Raw genomic sequence first — 24,426 nt, 5'->3', positions numbered from 1 at the left:
CACCGTTTTACGAGCCTCTCCCTGCAGCACGTTGTTCAAGATCTCATTTGCGAACTCGTTCCTCTAGCTGTGGCCATCTCGCTTTTAGCCCGTGATTAGCTTTGGCTGTTCTTCATTTTAGTAGAAGACTAACCTCCGCTTTTCGCCACTCCCTCACTGCTGCGCGATTACCGTTTTTTTAAACTTCAGTGGTACAGGAGTAGCAGATACTGGTGCACAAGCCTAGCGCGCCCTCTAGCGGATGTCAGTGTAAAAACATCCATCCATCCATCCGTCCATCCGTCCATCCGTCCATCCGTCCATCCGTCCATCCGTCCATCCGTCCATCCGTCCATCCGTCCATACGTCCATACGTCCATACGTCCATACGTCCATCCGTCCATACGTCCATACGTCCATCCGTTGCCGGGCCGTGGGGGCAGTAGTCCAAGATGCCCAAATCACATTGCACCAGCCCCTCATAGTTCCTCCTGCAGGTGGTGGGTCCACGGGAGGACGGCCTCACGATTAAACAGGCCTGTTGGTCTCTCATAAGAATCGCTCTTTGTCTGACCCGTCACCTAGGACCTGTTTGCCATGGGAGACCCTACCAGGGGCACAAAGCCCCCGACAACAGAGCTCGTAGGATCATTCGGGTGCTCAAACCCCTCCACCACGATAAGGTGGCGGTTCCAGGAGGGGAGTGTGAAAACAACAAACTTGAAATTATATATTTTGATTAGGGCTGGGACTTTAACGGGTTAATTTCGATTCATTAATTCCAAACATTTTAACGCATACATTTTATTAGCGCAATTAATCGTATTTCCCCAGATTTCCCCCCCAAGCCGGACCTCCCAAACCGGAACCTTTCTATTTGCGTGTTTCTGGTATGCCCGTATATCTGACGCACATTCGCCCACAGCAATGGATGGAGATGCTTCACTCGGCCCGTGAATCAGTTTTGTTTTAAAAAAACATCCTGATGATAGACAGCTGTACTTCTGTGTGCAAGTTGTGCAAAAAAAAAAAGAGTTTGCCTTCCACCGTAGTTACTAAAGTCTAAAACACCATCTCAATGCAAAACATTGTTGGGGCAAACACAGAGACGTCCTCGATGCTAATGTTAGCGTTCAGCCTCAAGCAAACATTCCAGCCAGCCCACTCTGAGCCACAATAACCCTAACCATGGTCAGTATAAGAAATGGCACTTGTTTAACACTTAAAGGCACCGTTTTATGGCCCTTTTGCTATTTTTTTTTTTTACTTTCATATAAATGTGGCATTATTATTACTGTTTAATGTACCCTGCAAGCTACATGTGTGATCAGAGTTCCTAAAACACTTGAAAGCAACATAGCTATGAATGCACTTTGTCTCTGTTACTTGAATAACTATACAGATTAACAATAATGAACACATTTGTTGTCATTTAGGTGCAAAAAAAAGTTGTTTTTGGTTTTCGATTAAAAAGACCTGTAATTAATTCAATCAAAACATTTTAATTGGGTCCCACCACTAATTTTGATATACAAGTCGCAACTGAGTGTAAGTCTCACCCCCCAGCCAAACTATGAAAAAAGGTCTGGAAAATACAGTATGTCCACGACTTCAGAGAGGGCATGGACTTAACAGCATCAACTCTGTAGCGTAGAATTCGCGAAGCGTCGTGCGTGAAAGACAAAGACTTGCGGATTTGTGGAGATTTGATGAGAATATGAACAGTTCAAGGGAAAAGTGAAGGGAATGAGAGACTGTTGAGTAAAGGAGGGTCATGTTAGTGGTGAAAGAGAGTGAGGGCTGCAGTAGAAGAAAGACAGAGCAGAAAACAGTTACATGCGACAGGCTCAGAGCATCTCGAGCAACATGTGCAGGTGACGTGACGCTGCAAAAGAAGATCGTAGTAAATCTGTGATAAATACGCATCATCAATCTCTGCAGCGCATGCTCAAGTTCTGAAACCTGGAGGGCTCGGAAACGAAACTAAAGAAGCCCCAGTTTTATGGTTCTAAAAAAATTAACACGGATGGATACAGAAGGATATATATATAGACGAGAATATACTGAAAATAGACGAGACCAGCCAATTTCCACAAAACTCACTTTTAACTTCAGCGATGCTCCAGCGAAGATATCCCCAAAGCCCACGCCCACCACTTTACTGGGCGGCCTGAGCGCACCGTTGCCAGTGCTCACTGGGGGTGACGTGGGGGTGCTAGCGTTTTCTGTTGCAGGTGCATCTAAGGACGAGAAATAACCACATTTTACGTTTTCCGTGAGGCCCGTATGCAACAAATTAGGAGTCAGAGGTGTCACATGCCATTGTTGAAGAAAAAATGCACTATCAACAGTTTTGTTTCAGTAGCAATTCAGTCTGATTTCACTTGGTTTCCTGGACACAGCGGTTTGAACCCCCTTCTCGGCTTGGATCTGTTAGATAATACTTTGGCACTTTGGATTGGAAAAACTATCACAACCATGAATTAACGCAAGTAAGAGGACTGATGATCATTCGGTCATGCATGCTACATTTTGTGCACACTGGGTGCAATTGGTTTTCGACTGCGTAATAACTGACACTGACAATACACAGGTGATGAAACTCCAGGCCAACAATAACAAGCCAGACCTACTTTGAAAGCAGGACAGGCTGAAGGCCCATTGCGCGCGTACACTATTAGTTTGGCATTAAATTGGACTTCATGCTGAGACATGTCTTGAGAGGTTAACGCCTCAACAGCTCCACTACTGCACTTCCTTTTATCTTACTATTAAGATAAACAAGTTACCCTGAGACCTATAAATCTAAAACGTGATGCAGTAGGGGGTGCCTCTCATACCATTCTCCTCCACTGTGGCCTCACTGGACTCGCCGTCTTCTGCCGCAGCGTCCAACTCTTTCACAAAGTTTGAGGGGAAGAGCCCCGTCTTCCCGTTATACATGCCGCTCCACCAGCCTTCCTCAACCTGAACAGGAGCAAAAACAAACTTTTGTGATCCTCAGCAACAACATATTTAGTATGTGGATGCGTTTATATGATAGAAAGTTTGGATTAGAGAACACTTCTAACTCAACACTACTGGACAGAAAAACCTCAAAGTGATTGCTGCCTAATAATCTTAAATATGCCATTCATATTTATATTGTTGCCATCATCATTAGCTTTCTATCCGTAAATCCTTTGTTACAATCTGGAGTTAGCATGCAGAAGTCTTCATACAAGCTTGCGGATATTAGTCTGAAAATGCTTCAAAGAGCGTGAGGCAATAAAAAAAAAGATAAAGACAAAAGGCTCCAGGTTATCAACTTACTGCTCTTTGATTCCTGCCCTGACTTGCCAACCAACTCAAGCCCAACTTAATAGTTTCAATGCCCCCGAGTTCAAAGTCCAGACGGCGGCAGTACCTCTTCGGTGATGTCGATGATGTCGCCCGCTTTCAGCTCCAGCTCGTCCTCGTTCTGCGGCTGGTAATCGAACAGCACTTTGCACTGCCTCTTCTTCGGCTCTGTCAACATGAGGCCCAGCGTTAGTCGCCCGACCTGCTCTGTGTGGCACAATGGCTGCGTGTGTGTGTGTCAGAGTTTATGCTGCGCTCAAGGCTGCTGAAATCGAACGGGGCAGCGCAGACAGAGGAGGAGGGAGGAGGCGGTGGGAAGTGGGAGGGGCCTTCGCAAGGTGCTTTCAGTCAGGTGATCCTCCGGGAGGCACACACCCACTCGGCGAGTACGGAGCGTGTGGGCAGGGAGATGCAGCTGTCATTTAATAATAGGGTTGCATTTAGTTCTTTTGTATTTCTCAGGTTAACAGAAGCAAATGAAGTGCAGAAACTGGGCCCATGCAATTTTGAAAAAGATATAAGTGCAATTTTTCTTAATCTTTATATAAATATTTAGTTATTCGGTGCACATTTTACCCTCATACTCAGGAGAAATATCCCTTAATACAGTATAGTACAAGAATCTCATACACATCAGAGCATGTTTGAGTCTAAACTACAACTGGCCCATCCAGTGTTAATTTCGTTGACTAATTTAGTCTTAATTTAAGATATTTTTGTCGACTAAAATAGGACTAAAACTAAATGAAAACTTTCTCATGAGACTAAAACTATGACTAAAATGTCCAGATATTTTAGTAGACTAAAAAAAAGACTAAATAAAAATGAAAAGGAGAGACTAAAATTATCCAAACTTCTATTGACCATCTGAAAAAGCATCATTTAAATTCACTGAAATGAACAGGTCTGAGCTTTATTCATGTGGAAGCAGCTCCATGAAGTCGAGGACCACAATTAAATATGATTATAATGAATATTATCAATATTAGTCGACTAAATTAGTCTTAATTTTAGTCGACTAAATTGACATGCCATTTTAGTCGACTAAAACTAGACTAAAATTGAAGGTTTTTTTGTACTAAATCTTGAAAATTTCATTACATTTTAGTCAAAAGACTAAGACTAAAACTAAAATAAGTTGTCAAAATTAACCCTGGGCCCGTCTGCTGAGGGATCCTTCGGCCCTGGGTCTCTATAGCCTGTCCGTCCATGGGAGTGGATCTCTCCTTCGGTGGTTCTCCCCAAGGTTTCTCTTTTCTCCTGCCGGGTTTTTGAGTTTTTCCTTGCCGTGCTGGAGAGTCTAAGGACGGGGGACGCCCACGCTGCTCGTCGCTACCTGCTGCCGACGCTTATTGGACATTATATTTGCCTGGATTCACCTGAACTTTAAATTGTCACATTTATTGCTCTGTTTTATTGCCTTAATGTTGCAGCCCTGTGAGGCGACTTCTGTTGTGATATTGGGCTATACAAAACCATTAAACTTAAACTTAAACTACAGGGTTAAAAGGTTTTATGTGCAAGACCCTATGGAGAACAAGGAGGCTCAATATGAGAAAATCGCAGTAGTCGATAACTTTCTAAAATACTGACATAGTATGTTGATATTTCACAAAACCCTTTAAACACATTGGTTTACCTTTAAACAAAACACTTCCACAAGGCAAAAATTTAACTAAATTACCTAAAAATGCAGCAATTGCAATTATTGAAACAGCACTTCCTTATTGTTTTTAATCCTGCTGCCGTAAAGAATACTTTGTCAGTGGCATTCAAATTGCTGTGCTGCTGAGCATGAAAGGTCCTGATAGAAAGGCTTCATACTCACTAAAAAACCCTGAGCCACTAGTCATCGTCCATGATATTTATATGACACAGATTGTTGTATTTGAAATAGATTAAATGGATTGTTTCTAGCCTGAGGACAGTCAATTTCTAACCCGTCTTTTTACACTTATGTAATCTCTGCCTTGTTCTGCCTTCTGCTGCGGAGCAAGACTGGACACGGTGGAAGTATGCAGCTGAAGGGAGAGTTTGAAAAGAGTCCATTTGGATCTACCCCTCCCCCTGCCTCCTCTGTCATACTTTTAGACAGGTGACTTGGGTCAAAGTAAACACGTAGAAGCGTACTCTTGGCCTGTGAAGGGGGGTGCGGCTGGAAGCCCCCCAGCGGGATGCCGATGGCGCTCATTCGATGAACCAGGTTGGCCACGTTCCCCGAGGACTTCTCTCGGAGCGGGGCCGTGGTCTCCTCTTTGGGCTCGTTTTTGCTCTCCTTGGCCTCTTTGGGATCCTTTTTCACCTCCTACAAACAAGACACCAAAGTCAGTGTCAGAGTGGGACCATATGACTGTTTGTTCATCACAAAACCACACAAGAACACTCTAGAAGTCTCTCATCAACAGAATAAAATAATACAGATATTTTTATTATATAGGCATTAAACATAGGAAACATCTTCATTGAGTTTTTTAGTAAATGATGGTACAATGAGGCTAAATACAGTAATTAGTCTGTTTAAAGATGAGGCTCCTGATGACTGACTGAACATGCTCAAACATGAGAGAAACAAAGAAACTCCAGGTATGTTTTCCTTGAGGGGGACATTACAACATTTTAAAAGACAAAGAAAATAGACAGTTTAATAGATGATAATAAGTCCACATCATAACGTTTCCTATTTTGTTGGTCATCTGGTGTCCCAAACCTACGGCTGCACAATTTTGGTGCAATTTCTATTCTCCAGTGGATTTGCAATTAGATTTTCTGAAAATTAAGATTTCATATTTTAAGCAAGTCCAGGAACATTAATAATAAACTATGACACTAAACCACAGGGTTTGAAGATTTTTCATTTCTGACCCCAGGGACACAGTAGGTTTAAACCGAACAGAAAATGGAATAAAATATTGTTTGTAGTAGGACTGGGCAACTAATCGAATTTTAATCTAATCGTGATTTTAATAAAGGTCGATCACGATAATCACGTGGTGCATTTTAATCGAGGAGAATTGGCCAGTCCGGTCGCACTCTGGAAAAAAATATGGACGGTGCGCCTGTCAGGCCGATCCCAGGGAAACACTCGGCCCAAACAAACAGGAAGCACAGAATGTCACATGCGGAAGCCAGAGGAGAGGACCTGGTGATTTAACCTGTAAAATCAGCTACAAAGTTGCGCTAACCCGTCTAATGGGCAAAACAGAAACACGCGGGGAGGACACGCGCACAGGAATGAAGAGGAAAACTATCGATCGCTACTTATTTTTTAAGCTGCAGCGGTGACATAGCTGGACTTCTAAAAGAGAATTGCAAGTTTGATCGTCTTTTTTACTAATAAATGTTTACTGGTATTTCTTTAAGATATATTAAGTTGCTAGCGCTTCACTCCGTGACGTTCTGACCTTTTGAAGCTGAACACAAACATGCGCTCGTTCTCTGCTTCTGCTTCTTGCTTTTTGGCGTCTCAGATGTGTGTTGCTTGGCCAGGTGAAGGGGTAATAATAATAATAATAATGCATTGGTTTTATATAGCGCTTTTCTGGACACTCAAAGACGCTTTACATTGCATTATTCATTCACTCCATACCCGGTGGTGGTAAGCTACTATTGTAGCCACAGCTGCCCTGGGGTAGACTGACGGAAGCGAGGCAACCAGTCTGCGCCATCGGCCCCTCCGACCACCAACCACTCACTCACTCACTCACTCACTACATTCGCTAGGCTTCCTGGTGTTACTAAACGGTCTCCCATCCTAGTACCGACCAGGCCCTTCCCTGCTTAGCTTCCAAGGTCTGACGGGATTGGGCATCGCAAAGGCGGTATGACATGGGGATGTTGCACTGCGACGCTAGAAGTGTGGAGTTTGTTTTTGCTGATGAGTTAGCTGCAGTTTTCAGTTTGGCTGCAGCATCTGTTTACATGCTCGTCCAGGACAGACCACATATATTGTTTTTTTTCTTTTAAACATAAAAATCTAATGGAAAATCGATCAATATGGGGAAAATAATAGTGATTCTTCAAAATCGTCCCGCCCTAGTTTGTAGGATCCGTTTCTAGAGTATTTCGAAAGTGTAAATTTGATTTTGGTTCAGCTACATAGACCACTCCCCTCCTTTTTTTATTATTTAGTTACTTTGTTATTATCATTATTATTATTTATTTATTTTCATTTACTTTCAACCTATTTTTTGTTTTACAATGCTATAATATAAAATAATAATAATAATAATAATAATAATAATAATATGGTCTGTGAATCAATGTACCATATTGCATTATGGGTCCTGTCTGCTACACTGTTATACTGAAAAATTACTTTTCTATTGCCAATATACCCATCTGACACAATAAATCGTTATGAGTATGACTCTATGAACTCTATGGATGCATTTTACCTGTATTGTAATCTTATATGAAGAAATAAGCACCTGTTTTGCCCCTTCCGACCATTCAAATTGCTATTTCCATAATTTCCCCATATATTAATTGTGCAGCCTATATCTAACACTCATTTATGAATATGAGATTGTAGTGTAGAGTGAAGTGAGCATTTCTAAAGCCACTTGAAGTCCGCCACAGGTTTGGTGCGATCTGTGTTACAGCCCACTCGCGCTAAATGTAGCAACAACAACCGCAGTCATTCCCACAGACTCTGCCTAGTCCACACCTTCACCAAACACCAGATACCAGAGGCTCTGCGCAGGCACCGTCCTATCCCAGCATGCATTTGTATAGAGCACTGTACCACTGGCATATGATTGATACGAACTTTACAGGTGCTCAAACACAATAGTTCAAACTAAACTTAAGCCTTTAATGCCGCACTCTCGGTTCCCAAAAAACTCAAAGGTCAAGAGTCCATAATAATAAAAGGAAACACTCTTTTACGTAACGATATGACCATGTGATATCAGCGTGACAAGTAATCTGACTCTTTCAATCTGTTGTGAGGTCTAGACATTTTCTCACAACACGAAAAAACAATCTACAGGAGACAGGATATTTTGTGAAGCAGATGCCGCTCCAATAACAACTCACAAACTGACTGACTTCACTGTAACTCCACCTACAACATACTAAACAGGAAAACTATGGATGTGATGCTTCTATGAAAGGGAATTGATTCTCACAGACCATCAAGAAAAAGGAAATCATTGTAAAAGGCAGACATTAGACAGGCATCACTGTAAAGAGAAAACATCTGCCCTAAAAACATGTTATACTCTGCTCATCTGTCTCAAACTCCAGCATTTCAAGCAAACAGACAACTTCATTAAACAAAAAAAACATATTTCTTGTAATAAACTGCCTTAATCCTCTTTAGCACATATGGAACTGGAAAAGGTTACAAACCGAGGAGGATCTTTTAATGCTCCTGGTGAACATGTTTCATTGCGATCCGAGGTCCTGACAGGCGGAAGGAGAGACCGCGCACTTCTACCGGGAGCAAAGTTCAATGGGCAGCAGCTCCTCACGGGATTAGACTTCCCCTTCGGAGTCTACAGAGCATTTAGCAGATTACTCATCTCACTGCCAGGATTACGGCCGTGCGGCGGGCGTAGGGAGACGGCGGATTAACACGGAGAAAACCAACAGAGATCAACAAGGAGCAACCGAGGTTTATTACATTTAAGGCCACAAAGATTCTGATACACAAGGCAACCTCAGGCTTTGTGCATCTGTTTCATTAAATAACACATCAATGGAATACAAATTACAATATTAAATCTTAAAGGTGTATACTACAGGGGTCACTGGGTGGATGGATGGGGGGGGGTGTCTTGAGGGAATGTTGCTAGGAGCCTTAGGACAAGTGACCCCTTGCCAAAGAGAAATGACACCATGGGCCCGATCTTGTGTTTCTAAACGCAGGCTTTAGACTATAACGCTGCCGAGGTGCGCTCTGTGTAATATTCAGCTTCATATCTGCCGTAGTAAGTGGGTTGAACGAGGGCTGGACAGACACGAATGGCGAAGTTATGAACTATAGCTGGAAAATGCTGACTGAAGTAAATGAGGCCGTGCGATGTTAATGTAAAGATGAAGAGAGAGAAGGGGAAGAAGCAACAAGCACTTGTTGCAGTTTGCTGCCAGTAGCACACCCGGCCTCAGTCAATCCTGTGTTTCTAAGCCACGCCCCAGCGCACTGGCCATGCAAGCAGTGGGGCACCGTTTGTTTGCATACAAGATGTCGTGCTAGTTTGCGCCAATGCTGTTGTTGCGCCAGGCGGAAGATCGGGCCCCGTAAATTCTACCAGTCCCCCGCGGGATACAATGATATCAACTTAAAGGAACAGGCCACCGTTTTTACATACTGAGATATGTTCTTACCTTAGCTTTGACGAGTTCTATAGGACCTGTCTGGTCTTCCCCCTTGCCTTCAGTCACGTAAACACAGCGCAGACGGCGTTAGCATTTAGCCTCTCCCTCTCTCCTCTATAGCTCCAAAACAGGTCAAGATAGAAGCTACCAAGCTCTTCCACGTTTTCCCTATTTAAATATGGTTACGTGAAGTGTTCCACTACAAAGTATAATTACACAAAATTAAACAATGTGGATTTTCAAAGCGGATAAAAGGGGGAACTATATTGTAAGGCGTAATAATACCAGGAGTAGTTCGAAATCCGCGCAGTAATCTTCACCTTACTGTGCGGATGGTTACTTCACGTAACCATATTTAAATTGGGAAAACGTGGAAGAGCTTGGTAGCTTCTATCTTGACCTGTTTTGGAGCTATAGTGGAGAGAGGGAGAGGCTAAATGCTAACGCCGTCTGTGCTGTGTTTACGTGATTGAAGGCACGGGGGAAGATCAGACAGGTCCTAAAGAACTCGTCAAAGCTAAGGTAAGAACATATGTCAGTATGTAAAAACGGTGGCCTATTCCTTTAAGCAAGGGTTGTTCTGAGTGATTTTTATATTGGAGTTACAGGAGAAGTGGGAGATAAACAATTTGCACATTATCTTACAGTACAAAGAAACAACTTTTGCATCATGTGAAAGGTTTCTGTGGCTTTTAAAAATGATCAGTATTACATTACAAAAGTTACCAGAAAAAGCAATATTAGTAAGTAAGTAAGTGCTTTATTTGTCATTGTACAATTGCACAACAAAATTGTGTTCAGGCGTTGGGTTAGTCCTTTGTTTACCTATGTGTGCCTGATATCTACGGAGACAGACCTGTTTTTTATCTCACATACTCTGCATTTAAGAGAAAGACTGAATATGTAGGATTGTTAAAGTGCAAATACTTTCAAAAATACAGCGCAGAAACCTCTGATGATCAGTAGTATGCAAACAAAAGAGTAAAAAGAACAACAATTGAGGCGCACCTTGACAAAGTTGTCCGGGAACAGCCCCCTCCTGCCGTTGAGCTCTCCCTCCATCCAGCCGTCCTCCTCGATGCAGCGCACATTTCTGATGACGTCACCGGGGTGAAGGGTCAGCTCGTCCTCGTGGAGGGCCTCGTACTCGTACTCCGCCACCACCTCTGCACAGACAGGTCAGGAGGTTAGGCTCGTTTGTCTTTTATGGAATTACAGATTTGTATCAGAAAAAGTGGATTGACTCAATTACGGACAACTTGCTGCGCGTTGGTGATATTTTGTTGGACGGGGTTTCTTTTTCTTTTCTTTTTTTAGTAGCAGCACTTCATCCATCTGTGACACTAGAAGCTCAACAGCAGACTTGTTGCAAAGAAGATGCAAAATATTTTTAGAAACAGAGAAATGATTTGAATAGATTAAACTGAGCTTTAAGAAAATAAGGAAGCAAAAACCTGAATAATGGATTTATTTATTGATATTTTTCCATTTCTGAGAAACGTAGGCTCACTGAATACTATTTCCAAACAATGCATTTTATCACTACCCACGTCACTTTTATTTAAAAGGAATAGGCCACCGTTTTTACATACCGAGATATGACGAGTTCTTTAGGACCTGTCTGGTCTTCCCCTGTGCCTTCAATCACGTAAACACAGCGCAGACGGCGTTAGCATTTAGCCTCTCCCTCTCTCCTCTATAGCTCCAAAACAGGTCAAGATAGAAGCTACCAAGCTCTTCCACGTTTTCCCTATTTAAATATGGTTACGTGAAGTGTTCCACTACAAAGTATAATTACACAAAATTAAACAATGTGGATTTTCTAAGCGGATAAAAGGGGGGACTATATTGTAAGGCGTAATAATACCAGGAGTAGTTTGAAATCCGCGCAGTAATCTTCACTTTACTGCGCAGTAATCTTCACTTTACTGCGCAGTAATCTTCACTTTACTGCGCGGATGCCAAATTACTCCTGGTATTATTACGCCTTACAATATAGTCCCCCCTTTTATCCGCTTAGAAAATCCACATTGTTTAATTTTGTGCAATTATACTTTGTAGTGGAACACTTCACGTAACCATATTTAAATAGGGAAAACGTGGAAGAGCTTGGTAGCTTCTATCCTGACCTGTTTTGGAGCTATAGAGGAGAGAGGGAGAGGCTAAATGCTAACGCCGTCTGCGCTGTGTTTACGTGACTGAAGGCACGGGGGAAGACCAGACAGGTCCTAAAGAACTCGTCAAAGCTAAGGTAAGAACACATCTCAGTATGTAAAAACGGTGGCCTATTCCTTTAAGACATAATCCTTAAGTAGTACTTTGATTGGATTTACATCATACATTCTAGCTACTATTCACTTCCTGCTTCTTCTAAACTGTTTGGCTCAGAGTCTGTTTATTTGCCATGTGCAGCGACAGCAGCCGGCCGGTTACAGCAGAGCACACAGCCTGGGTCTGATCCAGAGGAAATGCCTCACTAAACATGCAGCAGGTACACAGTCTGCGCTGCTCCTTCACACACAGCAGGCGGCGTGGTCTGTGAGAGATGTGTCGACAGAGCAGAGAGCTAAAAAATCCACAAAAAACACCAGGGACTTGAAAATTCCTGTTTTTTAGGGGGGGGGGTTTGCAATAGACAAAATGACAAATGGTCATAATGCACCCGATTGCTTCACATTTCTGTCACCAAGCTTCTACAGCAATTAATCAGGTCAAAGTGTCACTAGTCTGACGGTAAAAATAGTTCATAAAATGCAGAAGTGCTCGCTTCTTTTTCCCATAAATGTTTGCAAATGCAACACACTGCAAGAAGCTAAAATGAACTTCACAGTATTCTGAGTTGCAAAATGGGTACAGCCGCTTTAATCTGGTGAAGAAGTTGTGACACCTGCTGGGAGTGTCCAGAGGATTCTTCACATACTTTAGATCTGCAGCCGAGTGGTGTGACCAGTCAGAGATCACAGTCTACAAGAGATCAGAGTCATTCTTCAACTATTAACAGCAAATCAGCACAAATCATGGGCCAAACCATGAGGAGGGAGAGGCTTTAAATGTGACTCAGGGGTTACTATTCCTAAGAACACTACAAATGCTGATGTATTAAACAATGGGCACCCAAAGCATATTCTCTAAGGGCGACTACTTTAGTTTAGTAGTTTGTTTTGGTGTATCTTACTTTAATAGAATGATTGTCAGCTCATCTCTGTTTGAAGGTTTGCCCTGAAGAATGTCCTCAAAACTCCTCTCCGGGAATCCAAAATTACAGCATGTTCTGCGGCACTCAGCGGGGCTTGTACCAGAACTACATTAGGATGTTTAAATCTTTTATAGCCAGAGCGCAAACCAGACAGGGCACTGACAACAGAATGGTCACGACTGATTCATCATGACACAAGAAGAACAAGAAGAGAGGAAAAAAAAATTGAGGAAACAAATGTTAACGCATAATAAGGCAGATCTAGCTAGTATTCTGGCGATAGGGCAGCAAATAATGCTCATTATAAAAGCAAAATAACCTCTGTGACATTATGCTTTTATGATTGTGCATTCAGCTCCTATCTGTACATTATTTTATGCTCGTCCTCTTGCAGATCATATCTTTCACAGTTGGTCAGCAGTCTGACTCATGATGCTCGGTCTGTTACAGTGTGTGGGTGCTGTGTCTACCATACCTCCATCAAGTACTTTCTTTATCAGCTCCCCTCTTTAAAAACTCTGATTCTGCTCTATGGCAGAATGAAGACTGACTACAACTAACACACAATCAAATCAATGTATATTAAATTATTTTACTCATGGGTAAAATTCACCTGATAAAAAAAGATAGAATGCTAACTTTGCAATGTGTTTAATGCGCACTTGCGAAAGCCCCGCTCCCATCAGAAAGACACTCAGATTCTATTCAGCTCATCAATGTTCGGTTTAAATGCAGGACAACTAAACATACTTTTTAGTACACTGCCCGACCAAAAACAAGTTTCCATCAAACATGGTCACCTTTAGCTTTCAATACAGCACACAGCATAGCTTTTGCAATGTCAAAAGATCCAGTGTCACATTCATTGATGGGAAAGCGTGACCACTGCACAAATCCCACCTCCTGAAAGTGCAGACTGTCGTTGTGTCCTTGGGCAAGACACCTCACCCACATTGCCCCCAGTGTCTGCGTGCATTGGTGTATGAATGAGAGTATGAATGGGTGAGTGGATCCTTGCTGTAAAGCGCTTTGAGTGCCCAATGTAGGTGGAAAAGCGCTATATAAGTTGAGACCATTTACCATTTACAAAGCTATGGGGTTAAGATCTGGACTCTTTGGCGGCCAATCCGTGAGTGAAAATAATGTTGTGTTCTCCCTGATCCACTCTTTCACAATGTGAATCCTGGCTTTGTCATCTTGGAATAAGCCTGTGCCATCAGGGAAGAAGAAATCCATTGATGGAAGTCTCAGATCATAAGAGTTTAATCCTGGTGGTGGCTTTTTGAAATTTGTAAACAAAACAAATGTTTGTTTTTTTCCTATAATTGAGCAAAAGTGTCTGTTTTGACCTTTCCTCGTCAGTGTTGGATGTGGCTGGACGTTGCTCGGGCACGGACAGGAAAAGTGAGAGGAGAGGTTGAAAGAAAGAGGAAGGAAGTGAGGGAGGAAGCACAGAAGGCCACTCGGAGCGGCTCAGGCCAAGCTCCTTCCGAGAGCATTCCACTGACCTGAGAGCTGCTGACACACAGGGAAATCCCTATTACACAACACACTTTTACTACAGGGTTTGGATACTTTTAACCATGTTACTATTCAATTATCAGTGAGGAGCAGAGGAAAGCCAGGCACCTACGAGAACAACATGCAACATGCACATAACTTTACAAGTGTAACTCAATATGACACAAAACAGGGACAATAAATGACCCAGTAACCCCGGAATTGTTCAACGGGATATCTTGTAAATGTACCAATGTGTGTCCAGTGACACACACGTAGGTAAATATTAGCTCAGATTATGACTGCAGGAGCTCATCAAGCGGTCATTCAAGGCCTGAGTACTACCATTGTCTATCTGTATGTTGGAAAGCGGGGGGAAAAACGATTAAAAGATATTAAGAGCAACTTGCAAAAGGTTCTATACTGCACAGACATCTCTGGATTGGAAAACATTTCATTTATGCTTTGGTAATGCATGTGAAGTTGGATGTCTTTCTGGTTTAGACATGTTTTACACTTAGTTTAGCTATAATTTAGTCCCATTTAGAGATTGTATGTGGTGCCACTGAAGGTGAAAGGTTTGGGGGGAACCATTGGTGTAGCACATCATCATATTGTGAAAGAAACAAAGCTACGAGCCTGAAATTTGCACAAACTTTGGTGATCGTAGCCACGTTTCATAACCTGAACTGCTGCACAGTTTTGTTTTGTTTTACTTTACATGTGCAACTCTCGTATGACGACATAATTGACCTATGAGAAGTTTACACTTCACACATACTTAAGACGGCTAAAGTTGAATATTGTATCCAACCAAATGTCAAGAGCCATAAGTGACACTTAACCTACATTAGCGCAACAGGGCCTTGAAATGACGGAAAGTGAATCCAACTTAAAGAAAAGCTCAGTAAAACTACTTTTAATAGTGTCAATGCAATCACACTTCCATGTTCTTATCTCACAGTAATCTGCTGGAAATAGTTCGCCTTGCAGCACAAACTGGTTCAGAGTGCGGTATGAGAGGCACTGATGGGTTGTGTAGGTAAATTCCAGCCCACAGATGTGAATGTAGTCAAAGCAAACAAAAAGCGAGGGTCTCTGTGAGTGCAGACATGTTCAAACACAGATCTGCACAACACAGAGCCACACCGCACGGAGGAGAACCGAGAACTGCCGTCAGCCTACTGCACCGTGCAGCAAACGAGGACATTAGATTACTAAAGTCATTTAAAACAATAGTGGGAGCACTTTAGTGGAACAAGAAGTGAAAGTTTCACACGCATATTCTTACTTCGAAACAATGACAAATTATAAAGCAGTCATCTAAATATAACCATTGAAATTTTTGGATCAGCGACAAACAAAGTACCATAAAATATGTACATGTCTGGTCTTTGTGTGAGCCCGTGGAAGAGCGGGGGCGCTTTTAACTTCACCCCTGTTTGGAGCTATAGCAATATGCTGGGAGAGGCCAAATGCTAACAACATCTTTGGTCTTTTTGCGTGACTGAGGGCACACAGTTCTTGCCTGAGCTTAGACGAGTTGATGCTTTACCTGTCCGGTCTTTGTGCGTGCCCTCAGTCACGAATATCAACCAAAGATGTTGCTAGCATTTGGCCTCTCCCAGTATATTCCTATAGCTCCAAACGGGGGTGAAGTTGGAAGCTACCACGGTCTTTCACAGGCACGAACAAAGACCAGACAGGTACGTATCAACTCGTCTAAGCTCAGGCAAGAACATTGGAACACAGTATGGAAAAACGGTGGCCTTTTCCCTTAAATGCTTTGGGGGTATTTCATGAGGACTGGACGGTCTGTGATCTTGGCCCATCTGCTGAGGGATCCTTCGGCCCTGGGTCTCTACAACCTGTCCGTCCATGGGAGTGGATCTCTCCTTCTGTGGTTCTCCCCAAGGTTTCTCTTATCTCCTGCCGGGTTTTTGAGTTTTTCCTTGCCGCGCTGGAGAGTCTAAGGACGGGGGACGCCCACGCCGCTCGTCGCTACCTCCTATTGGACATTATATTTGCCTGGATTCACCTGAACTTTTAATTGTCATATTTATTGCTCTGTTTTATTGCCTTGATGTTTGGTGCAGCCCTGTGAGGCGACTTCTGTTGTGACATTGGGCTGTACAAAACCATTAAACTTGAAACTCGACTGTGTCCTTCTGCAATCTTGAACGTTGTATTGTTTTTCATTCAAATTGAATGTTCCTTTAATAGGGGCTGGCCTGTTTAAATCTATTAGGAGAAGCAAGAAGTGGTCAATGAGCAAAACAGGGTGATAATGAGCACTGATATTAACAGCATAAGCTTAAAACGGACTCCATATAGTGCTTATTAACTAACTCGGTGTGTACATTGCACTGTAATAAATGCTTTTGCTCACCAGACTGTTGAATTGCAGCTTTATTCTGGATCTGTAGATTCTGTGCTAGTGAGAACCATCGTTATGCTCTGACTTAGGTCGCACTATAACCATCTTTAACTTGACACAGCAGAAAGCTATGCGAAAACTACAAAAACCTGTTTCACAACATAGCACCGCAGCAGAGGCGCAGTGGAACCACAAGCTGCAACTTCGGGCAGAGAGTGTGGCAGGTTTTCAAGATGCACGCGCGACACGAGATAACAGTATCGCTCTTTGCCTTGTGGAGGCAACAAAAAAAAAAAAAATACACGTTTGAAAAGGTCGTGATTCACCAAAGCAGCAGCAGCCCCTGAAACAAAGTAGACTGCGGTGTGCGCGGAGGTGCAACTCATGTCATTACAGTAACAGGGCGAAGACTGCCGGGGCGTGGGAATAAGGAGGATGTTGCACGAATGGGAAAGAATGTAAACTCTAAATCTAAACCCAACATCGCAGGGGCCTTTTATCAGCTGAGAAAAGCACATCGTAGAGGAAGTGGACGGCTTTTTACAAGAGCTTGTCCTGACGCCTGAGGTTTCCTGTCAAGAAGGAGTAGTAGAAGAAGAAGAGGAGCAACCAAGGACGCACCAAAAAGTATCCCAAAACAAGCTCAAAGTTTAGAAATGCAAACACCACAATGTCGAAATGCCAAACCGAGGCGTTTGTGTGACAGATGGGGGTTTATTTTGCACGTTAAAGCGCATTAAACATGAGCAAGAGGAGGCAGGGGACGGAGCGTTATCCCACAAGACGGGCAGCAGTTAGCGGGGCTATGCTAACAGGCTAACTATCAACATTCCCTGCCTTATTCGTAGCAACGGTTCCGCCGCGTGACATTTGGTACAAAAGAAACGTGCACGTCGGTCATTTCTGCACGGTTACGTAAGGAAGAAAGCGTGGCTGGCGTGTGTGCGAAAAAAGTAAAGCGCCACATCACGGAAAAAAGGAAAGAAGAAAAAAAAAACACACACTCACCCATTCCTGTCCTTCGTCTAACGACTTGGGAGTCACTTATCGGGCAGGAGTAGCGCCACCACGGCTAACTTAGCTTTAGCCAGGTATGGGTGGGTGGTGGTGGTGGTGGTGGTGGTGGGGGATTAAAGGTGTTCCGTTTCGATGTAGAGCGGGTAAAAGTAGTTAGGCAAAGGGTATATCCATTCGTCTCCAGGGGCAGCCAGCTTTCCTGTCGGCGGCGGTGGTGGTGGTGGTGATGGTGGTGGTGGCTGTGCTTGGAGATCACTGTGTGTGCAGGAAGTTGCACAGAGTCTCCACCTTTCTTGGACTTGCCCTCGCTGCTGCTGCTGCTGTCTCTGCTGCCTGAACTGTCACCAAAATACAAACTGTCAGGAAGCTCCGAGACAGGATAGTCCCGCGAGAATGGGGGGTGGGGGGGGTGGTGGTGGTGGTTGCTCCTCACCCTGATCTGCAGAAAAGAGGCTCAAAACAAAGTGTCAGTACTAGGCTTGCAGTGAGTCAAGAGGGGGGTTGAGAAGGAAGCAGCTTTTTGTGTGCTTTTATTATTGTCAGTTTTTACTTGTGTTGTAGCACTTTTGCAGGGGCGGACTGGCCATATGTCTATTCTGGAAGAGCACAGAAGGGCCACTGGCTCTGGGGCCACCGGTCCCGCCTTAACCGAGCTTTTACCCAAATCTAAAAGCTAAAAAGAAAAGCATCAAAATAGCGACAAAGACGAGGATGAAAACAAAACAAAAATGTGCCAGAAAAGCAACAAAAAAAAGTGACAAAAAAATGTGATGAAAAGTCAACAAAAACACGACAACAAAGCGACGGAAAGGCCACAAAAGCGCGACAAAACCATAACAAAAAAAAAGTGACAAAAACACAACAAAAAGGTAATGAAGAAACAACAAAACTATGACAAAAAAATGCGGCGACTTGACAAAACGTTACCATCACTTTGTAGGTCTCAGCTTTCAAATGAGGCTTTACATTGTTGCTCTCCAGCCGAGAAGCTTTTAGATTTGGGTATGGTGCACCACAAGGTTCAATTTTGGGACCATTATTATTTATTATTTACATTAATGATTTTGCTTCTGTTTCTACGACCACCTTTCCCGTTCTTTTTGCTGATGATTCCAATCAAAAAAATAATAATAAAAAGCTGAACTAGGGAAAATGCACGCGTTAATGTTATGGCGGGCGGTAAGAGGGTAAAATATGTATTTGTGGAAGTGTCACAATTACGCTAATTTGGGGCAGGCTGGTCAGAGTCCAGGGCTGTTTATCAGTCCCAGTCCGCCCCTGGCACTTTGAGATTTCCATGTAAAGAGCTTTACAAATTAAAGGTATTATTACTATTATTAGAGCTGCTGGATATGAGGAAAAGAATTGTGACACCGATTGAATACTTGAATATTGTGATGTTGATACTATTATTGCAACGTTTTAACGCTGTGGGTTATAATTTAAACACATTTGTGAGCATGCTGTGCCATAATAAGAAAAGAAATGCTACAGTCAAAGTAACGAAACAAGTAAAACCAGATTTTTTTTTGTGCATAATTGAGTGCCCAAACCTGCATTTTTGTTTTGTGTTTGTAAGAAAACGTGTCAAGCGCCTTTCCATCAAGAAACTCGAGGCAAGGTATGTGTTTTGTGTTTTGATTTAGAAAGCAGGGGCGGACTGGCCATATGTCCGTTCTGGAAGAGCAACAGAAGGGCCACCAGTCCCGCCTCAACCGAGCTTTACCCAAATCTAAGAGCTATAAAGAAAAGCATCAAAATAGCGAGAAAAAGGGGATGAAAAGATAATAAAATGATAGAAAAAATTGCTGAAAAAACAACAAAAATATGACCAAAATGTGGCGACGTGACAAAAAGTTTCCATCACTTTTGTAGGTCTTAGCTTTCAAATGAGGCGTTACATTGTTGATCTCCAGTCGAGAAGCTTTTAGATTTGGGTAAAGCCCAGTATAAAAAAACCATGAATCTAAAAGGAATTCCGTGGAGTATGGTGTACCACAAGGTTCAATTTTGGGACCACTATTATTTATTATTTACATTAATGATTTTGCTTCTGTTTCTACGACCGCCTTTCCCGTTCTTTTTGCTGATGATGCCGATCAAAAAAATAATAATCAAAAGCCGAACTGGGGAAAATGCACTCATGTTATGGCGGGTGGTAAGAGGGTAAAATATGTATGTTTACGTCAAAAATGTGATAAAAATGCAGTTCCCTTAGCATCCGTTTTGCAGATCTTAGCTTTCAAATGTGGCGTTACACTGTGGCCTAAAGTCTGTAAGCTCCAGTCAAGAAGCTTTTAGATTTGGGTAAAGCCGAAGCAGAGAAAATTGACCCGTTTGAAAATTGACCCGTCTCTCTCCTCTCTCCCCCTCTCTCTCTCTCCCACTCTCTCTCCCTCTCTCTCTCTCCCACTCTCTCTCTCTCTCTCTCTCTCCTCTCCCTCTCTATCTCCCACTCTCTCTGCTCTGTCTCTCTCCCCCTCTCTCCCTCTCCCCCTCTCTCTCTCCCCCTCTCTCCCCCTCTCTCTCTCTTTCTCTCCCCCTCTCTCTCTCCCACTCTCTCTCCCTCTCCCCCTCTCTCTCCCACTCTCTCCCTCTCTCTCCCACTCTCTCCCCCTCTATTTCTCCCACTCTCTCTCCCTCCCCCTCTCTCTCTCCCCCTCTCTCTCCCACTCTCTCCCTCTCTCTCCCACTCTCTCTCCCTCTCTCTCTCCCCCTCTCTCTCTCCCCCTCTCCCTCTGTCCCACTCTCTCTCCCCCTCTATTTCTCCCTCCTCTCTCTCTCCCCCTCTCTCTCCCCCTCTCTCTCTCCCCCTCTCTCTCTCTCCCACTCTCTCTCTCTCTCTGCCGGTCTTCTCCCTGATGTGATAAAAATGCAGTTCCCTTAGCGTCCGTTTTGCAGATCTTAGCTTTCAAATGTGGCGTTACACTGTGGCCTAAAGTCTGTAAGCTCCAGTCAAGAAGCTTTTAGATTTGGGTAAAGCCGAAGCAGAGAAAATTGACCCGTTTGAGGCAGGTAATAAGGGGTTAAGGACACAACAGTTTTCACCAGTGGGCCACCAGTATCCCTAATCTCAGACAAAGGGAAGACCTCAGTATTTTCTTTCATGAGGCATACGTGGTCAGCCTATCAGACACCTAGAATTACTATTTTCCGGGCCTTCGGATATTGAAGGCTGTTGACAAACCCGGCTTTATGGGCCCGGGTCCAACAAGGTGCATGAAACTAATTTTATGCATTTGCCCCAGCAGTTTTAGCTGTTTAACATGACTTTAATAACATGCATCTCTCTTTACACCCCCATTCAGCCGGTGTCTCTTTCTCTGGATTCTCCAACCAGCACCAGACATTATGCAGGATCACACTGCCCTGTTTGAACGAGGCAGGCCTTTAGCCAGGCCTGACCTTGAGGCCGCGGCACAAGGACATGTTCATGGTGTGTGAATACCCACTGCACAGGTCTTATCAGTGCCTAAACAAACACACAGAAGCCTTTTGTGTAAAAAGGGTGTAGAGAAAAGTGATACTGGGAAATGACAACACGTGATTAACATGTCGCATTATACAGTAACTTACAAGAACTACATTAAGTTATTGAATTATTCTGATGACGTATCAGAATAATTTGAGATATTTTTTTAATGAGATGACATTTCTTACTATTGATAAGTTTGTGAAGGCTCTCATTCATCCAGGGAGTATCCGTCGTAGAACATGTTAAATCATCAACTGGACTGGGTTTCGGGAAAGCATTTTTTTTTTTAGCTCTTTCGGTCACGTCTTTTTATGACCGAAAAGATAAGATAATCCTTTATTGATCTCACAATGGAGAGATTCACATGTTACATTCGGCTCTCAAGATCTCTCAGAGTGTTCAAAATAAACAGGAAACGTGCAAACCGTTAAACAGTAGAAAAAGAGGTATCTTATGTACAACGAGTAGGAGTAAAAATCTTAAGGGGCAGGAATATAAACAATAAGAAAAGAAAAAGAAACAAGAAAAGAAAGACATTAAGATAGAACTGACTATACAAAGTAGAATATCAGGGTGTAAAGTTACAGTCCCGGTGCAGGTTGTCAATAAGTGACGCTAATAGAGAATAAAGTGGCGCTGATGCAGGGATTATTGCACGTAGTTTTGCAAAGGGGTTATTGCACATGTTACTTTACAGTTTTGATGTACAGTCTGACAGCAGTGAGGCTGTCTCAGTCTGCCACTGAAAGAGCTGCTCAGCTCCTCTACAAAAAAAGCTAAGAAGATGCTTCTGTGACTAGAAGCAAAATGTCCTCAACTTTAATTTAAAAAGATACAAAACTGAGGCACTCAAAGCAAATGTGCTGGTAAAAGGCCTTTATTGCAGCATGGCCATTAGATTAAAACATTGCCTACACGTTTCAGCCATATAGGCCTTCGTCAGGGCAGGACTCGAGTGATGTGTGAGCAGCTTTTAAACTGAATGAAGTGGTCACATGACCCATAGGGGCTGGAACTCAGTCAGCTGATGCAGTGCATCCTATGAGCAGGATTTCAGAATACAAGGAATACAAAAATACATATCAGGATGATATACAAATATCTACAAATTATTTACATTATTACATATTTATATACAAACATCTTCTTTCACCAGCACTTTTTCTTTGAGTGCCTCGGATTTGTATCTTTTTAAAGTCAATTGCTGACCCCTGCACTGAAGAGCACCAAAGTTAGATTTTTGAAAAAAACAAGGATATCCAAGCAGCGCTCCTGCATGTTTTAGTTTGCTTGTCCTCAACTTTACCCAAACCCAGTCCAATTCATTTAACCTTTTCTACATTACAATTTACAAGTTACATTGTTGCTACATTTTCACATTTCTAGCGTACTTTAACAGGCATTCTCTGATTTGTGAAATAATATTACTAGAAATCGTCTTAAGGGCCAGAGGTTCTTAGAAGGTTGGCTGATTTTGTCTCCCAGGCCTAATGTTGCCTACCCCCCTGGTCTAGCTCTGACACTATGCTGAATATCTCTCCCCACTTTTCATCCCACAGATGGAAGCAGAAAGGTGAGGAACTGAAAACCAAATAGAAAAACAAAGATGAGCCCAATAAGAAGCTGGTTGTTGTGCGAGAGGAGGCTGCAGTGCGTGGATGGAGGTTTCACTGTGTGACTGGGACAGAAATAGCTGACGGGAGATGTGAGCCCACATTTGCCAGGAGAGAAAAGCATTGGTGGCTGTCGGTTTCTATTTAATGTGCTTTTCAAACGTTGACTTTAAGCTCAGTGCATCGACAGTGTTGCGCAGAGGCTGTTGCCAGAACTGCATATCGGAAGTGCTTGTGCATAAATCCGTCCCACAGGAGCCAAGTTGGACCCACGTCAACAACAGCCCGTCACTCGACAAAAACACAAATCCTATGCAAATGTATCCGCACTCACAGCACGCCTCATTGTTGTTGAAAAAACAGACCATTTCCTATTTGCATCGAATCACAGTCCCACTGAAAAAGATTTGGATGTGACAAAAAAACGTTTTCCTTTTTTGTTACTGAAACCAAAAAGAAATGACTTTGACAGTGAATAATGAACAGGGGCGGACTGGGACTGAAGAAGGGCCCTGGACTCTGGCCCAAATAAGCGTAAACGCAGCACTTCCACAAAGACATATGTGAACCTCTTACGTCTTAGCCGAGTGCATCTCCTCCAGTTCGGTTTTACCCAAATCTAAAAGCTTCTCCACTGGAGAGCAACAGCATAACGCCTCATTTGAAAGCTAAGACCTACAAAAGTGATTGTAGGTCAAGGTCAAGGTCAAAGTTTATTTATAAAGCACATTTAAAATACAGTTGACACTGCCCAAAGTGCTGTACATGTTTCAGTGAGAGACAAATATATATATATACATACACACAGTACAAATAACAACATGGAATGATCAACTCAGCTCGTGTTAAAAGCCAATGTATAGAGGCGTGTTTTTAAGAGTGACTTAAAACTCTCAATGGATGAGGCTGATCGAATGCTCAAAGGGAGCTCGTTCCAAAGTTTGGGTCCAGCGACTGCAAACGCTCTGTCACCTCGGGTTTGTTTCTTAGAGCGGGGACAGGTTAAAAGCTGTTGGTCACATGACCGCAGGGCTCTCACAGGAGAATACAAAGTCAACATTTCAGACAGATACTCTGGAGCCAGGCCATTCAGTGATTTAAAAACCAACAATAGGATTTTAAATTGTATCCTGAAGGGCACCGGGAGCCAATGAAGAGACTGTAGTACAGGAGTTATGTGGTCATAGCGCCTGATGCCTGTTAGGAGCCGTGCAGCTGCGTTCTGTACGAGTTGCAAACGACGAATGGATGCAGCATCAAGACCGTGGTACAGAGAATTGCAATAGTCCAGACGTGTAGAAATAAACATGTGGACTACTTTTTCCAGCTGGTTAGAAGGCAGATATGGTTTTACTTTAGCAATCAATCGAAGCTGAAAGAAGCTTGTTTTAACCACAGAGCTGATTTGTTTGTCAAATTTAAAAGAGCTGTCAATCATGACTCCAAGATTTCTTACATGGGAGCTGAAGGGAACACCAAGATCAAAGGTCTGTTCAGTATTGCCGAACAAAACAATTTCAGTTTTGCTCTCATTTAGGTTGAGGAAGTTTATCTTCAGCCAGTCTCTCACTTCCTGGAGGCAGCTCTGTAAAGACTGCATTGAACTGCT

General features: G+C 43.0%; 1 protein-coding gene across 1 annotated transcript in view; it reads right to left on the bottom strand.

The window, feature by feature from the left end:
* Positions 1-18,037, bottom strand: part of cd2ap (CD2-associated protein) — a 35,834-nt gene extending 17,797 nt beyond the window's left edge. Inside the window, exons 1-6 of the mRNA XM_079572463.1 lie at positions 17,721-18,037; positions 10,648-10,805; positions 5,449-5,623; positions 3,386-3,486; positions 2,820-2,946; positions 2,083-2,219 (exon numbers count right to left, since the gene is read on the bottom strand). Of these exons, the coding sequence (XP_079428589.1) occupies positions 2,083-2,219; positions 2,820-2,946; positions 3,386-3,486; positions 5,449-5,623; positions 10,648-10,805; positions 17,721-17,724 (702 nt within the window). The 5' untranslated portion in view covers positions 17,725-18,037. The remainder of the gene's footprint in view (positions 1-2,082; positions 2,220-2,819; positions 2,947-3,385; positions 3,487-5,448; positions 5,624-10,647; positions 10,806-17,720) is intronic.
* Positions 18,038-24,426: the final 6,389 nt, after the last annotated feature.

The sequence above is a fragment of the Gobius niger genome (genome assembly GCF_951799975.1).
Source record: "Gobius niger genome assembly, chromosome: 15".
Lineage (NCBI taxonomy): Eukaryota > Metazoa > Chordata > Actinopteri > Gobiiformes > Gobiidae > Gobius > Gobius niger.
This window is presented reverse-complemented; position numbering and strand designations above follow the sequence as displayed.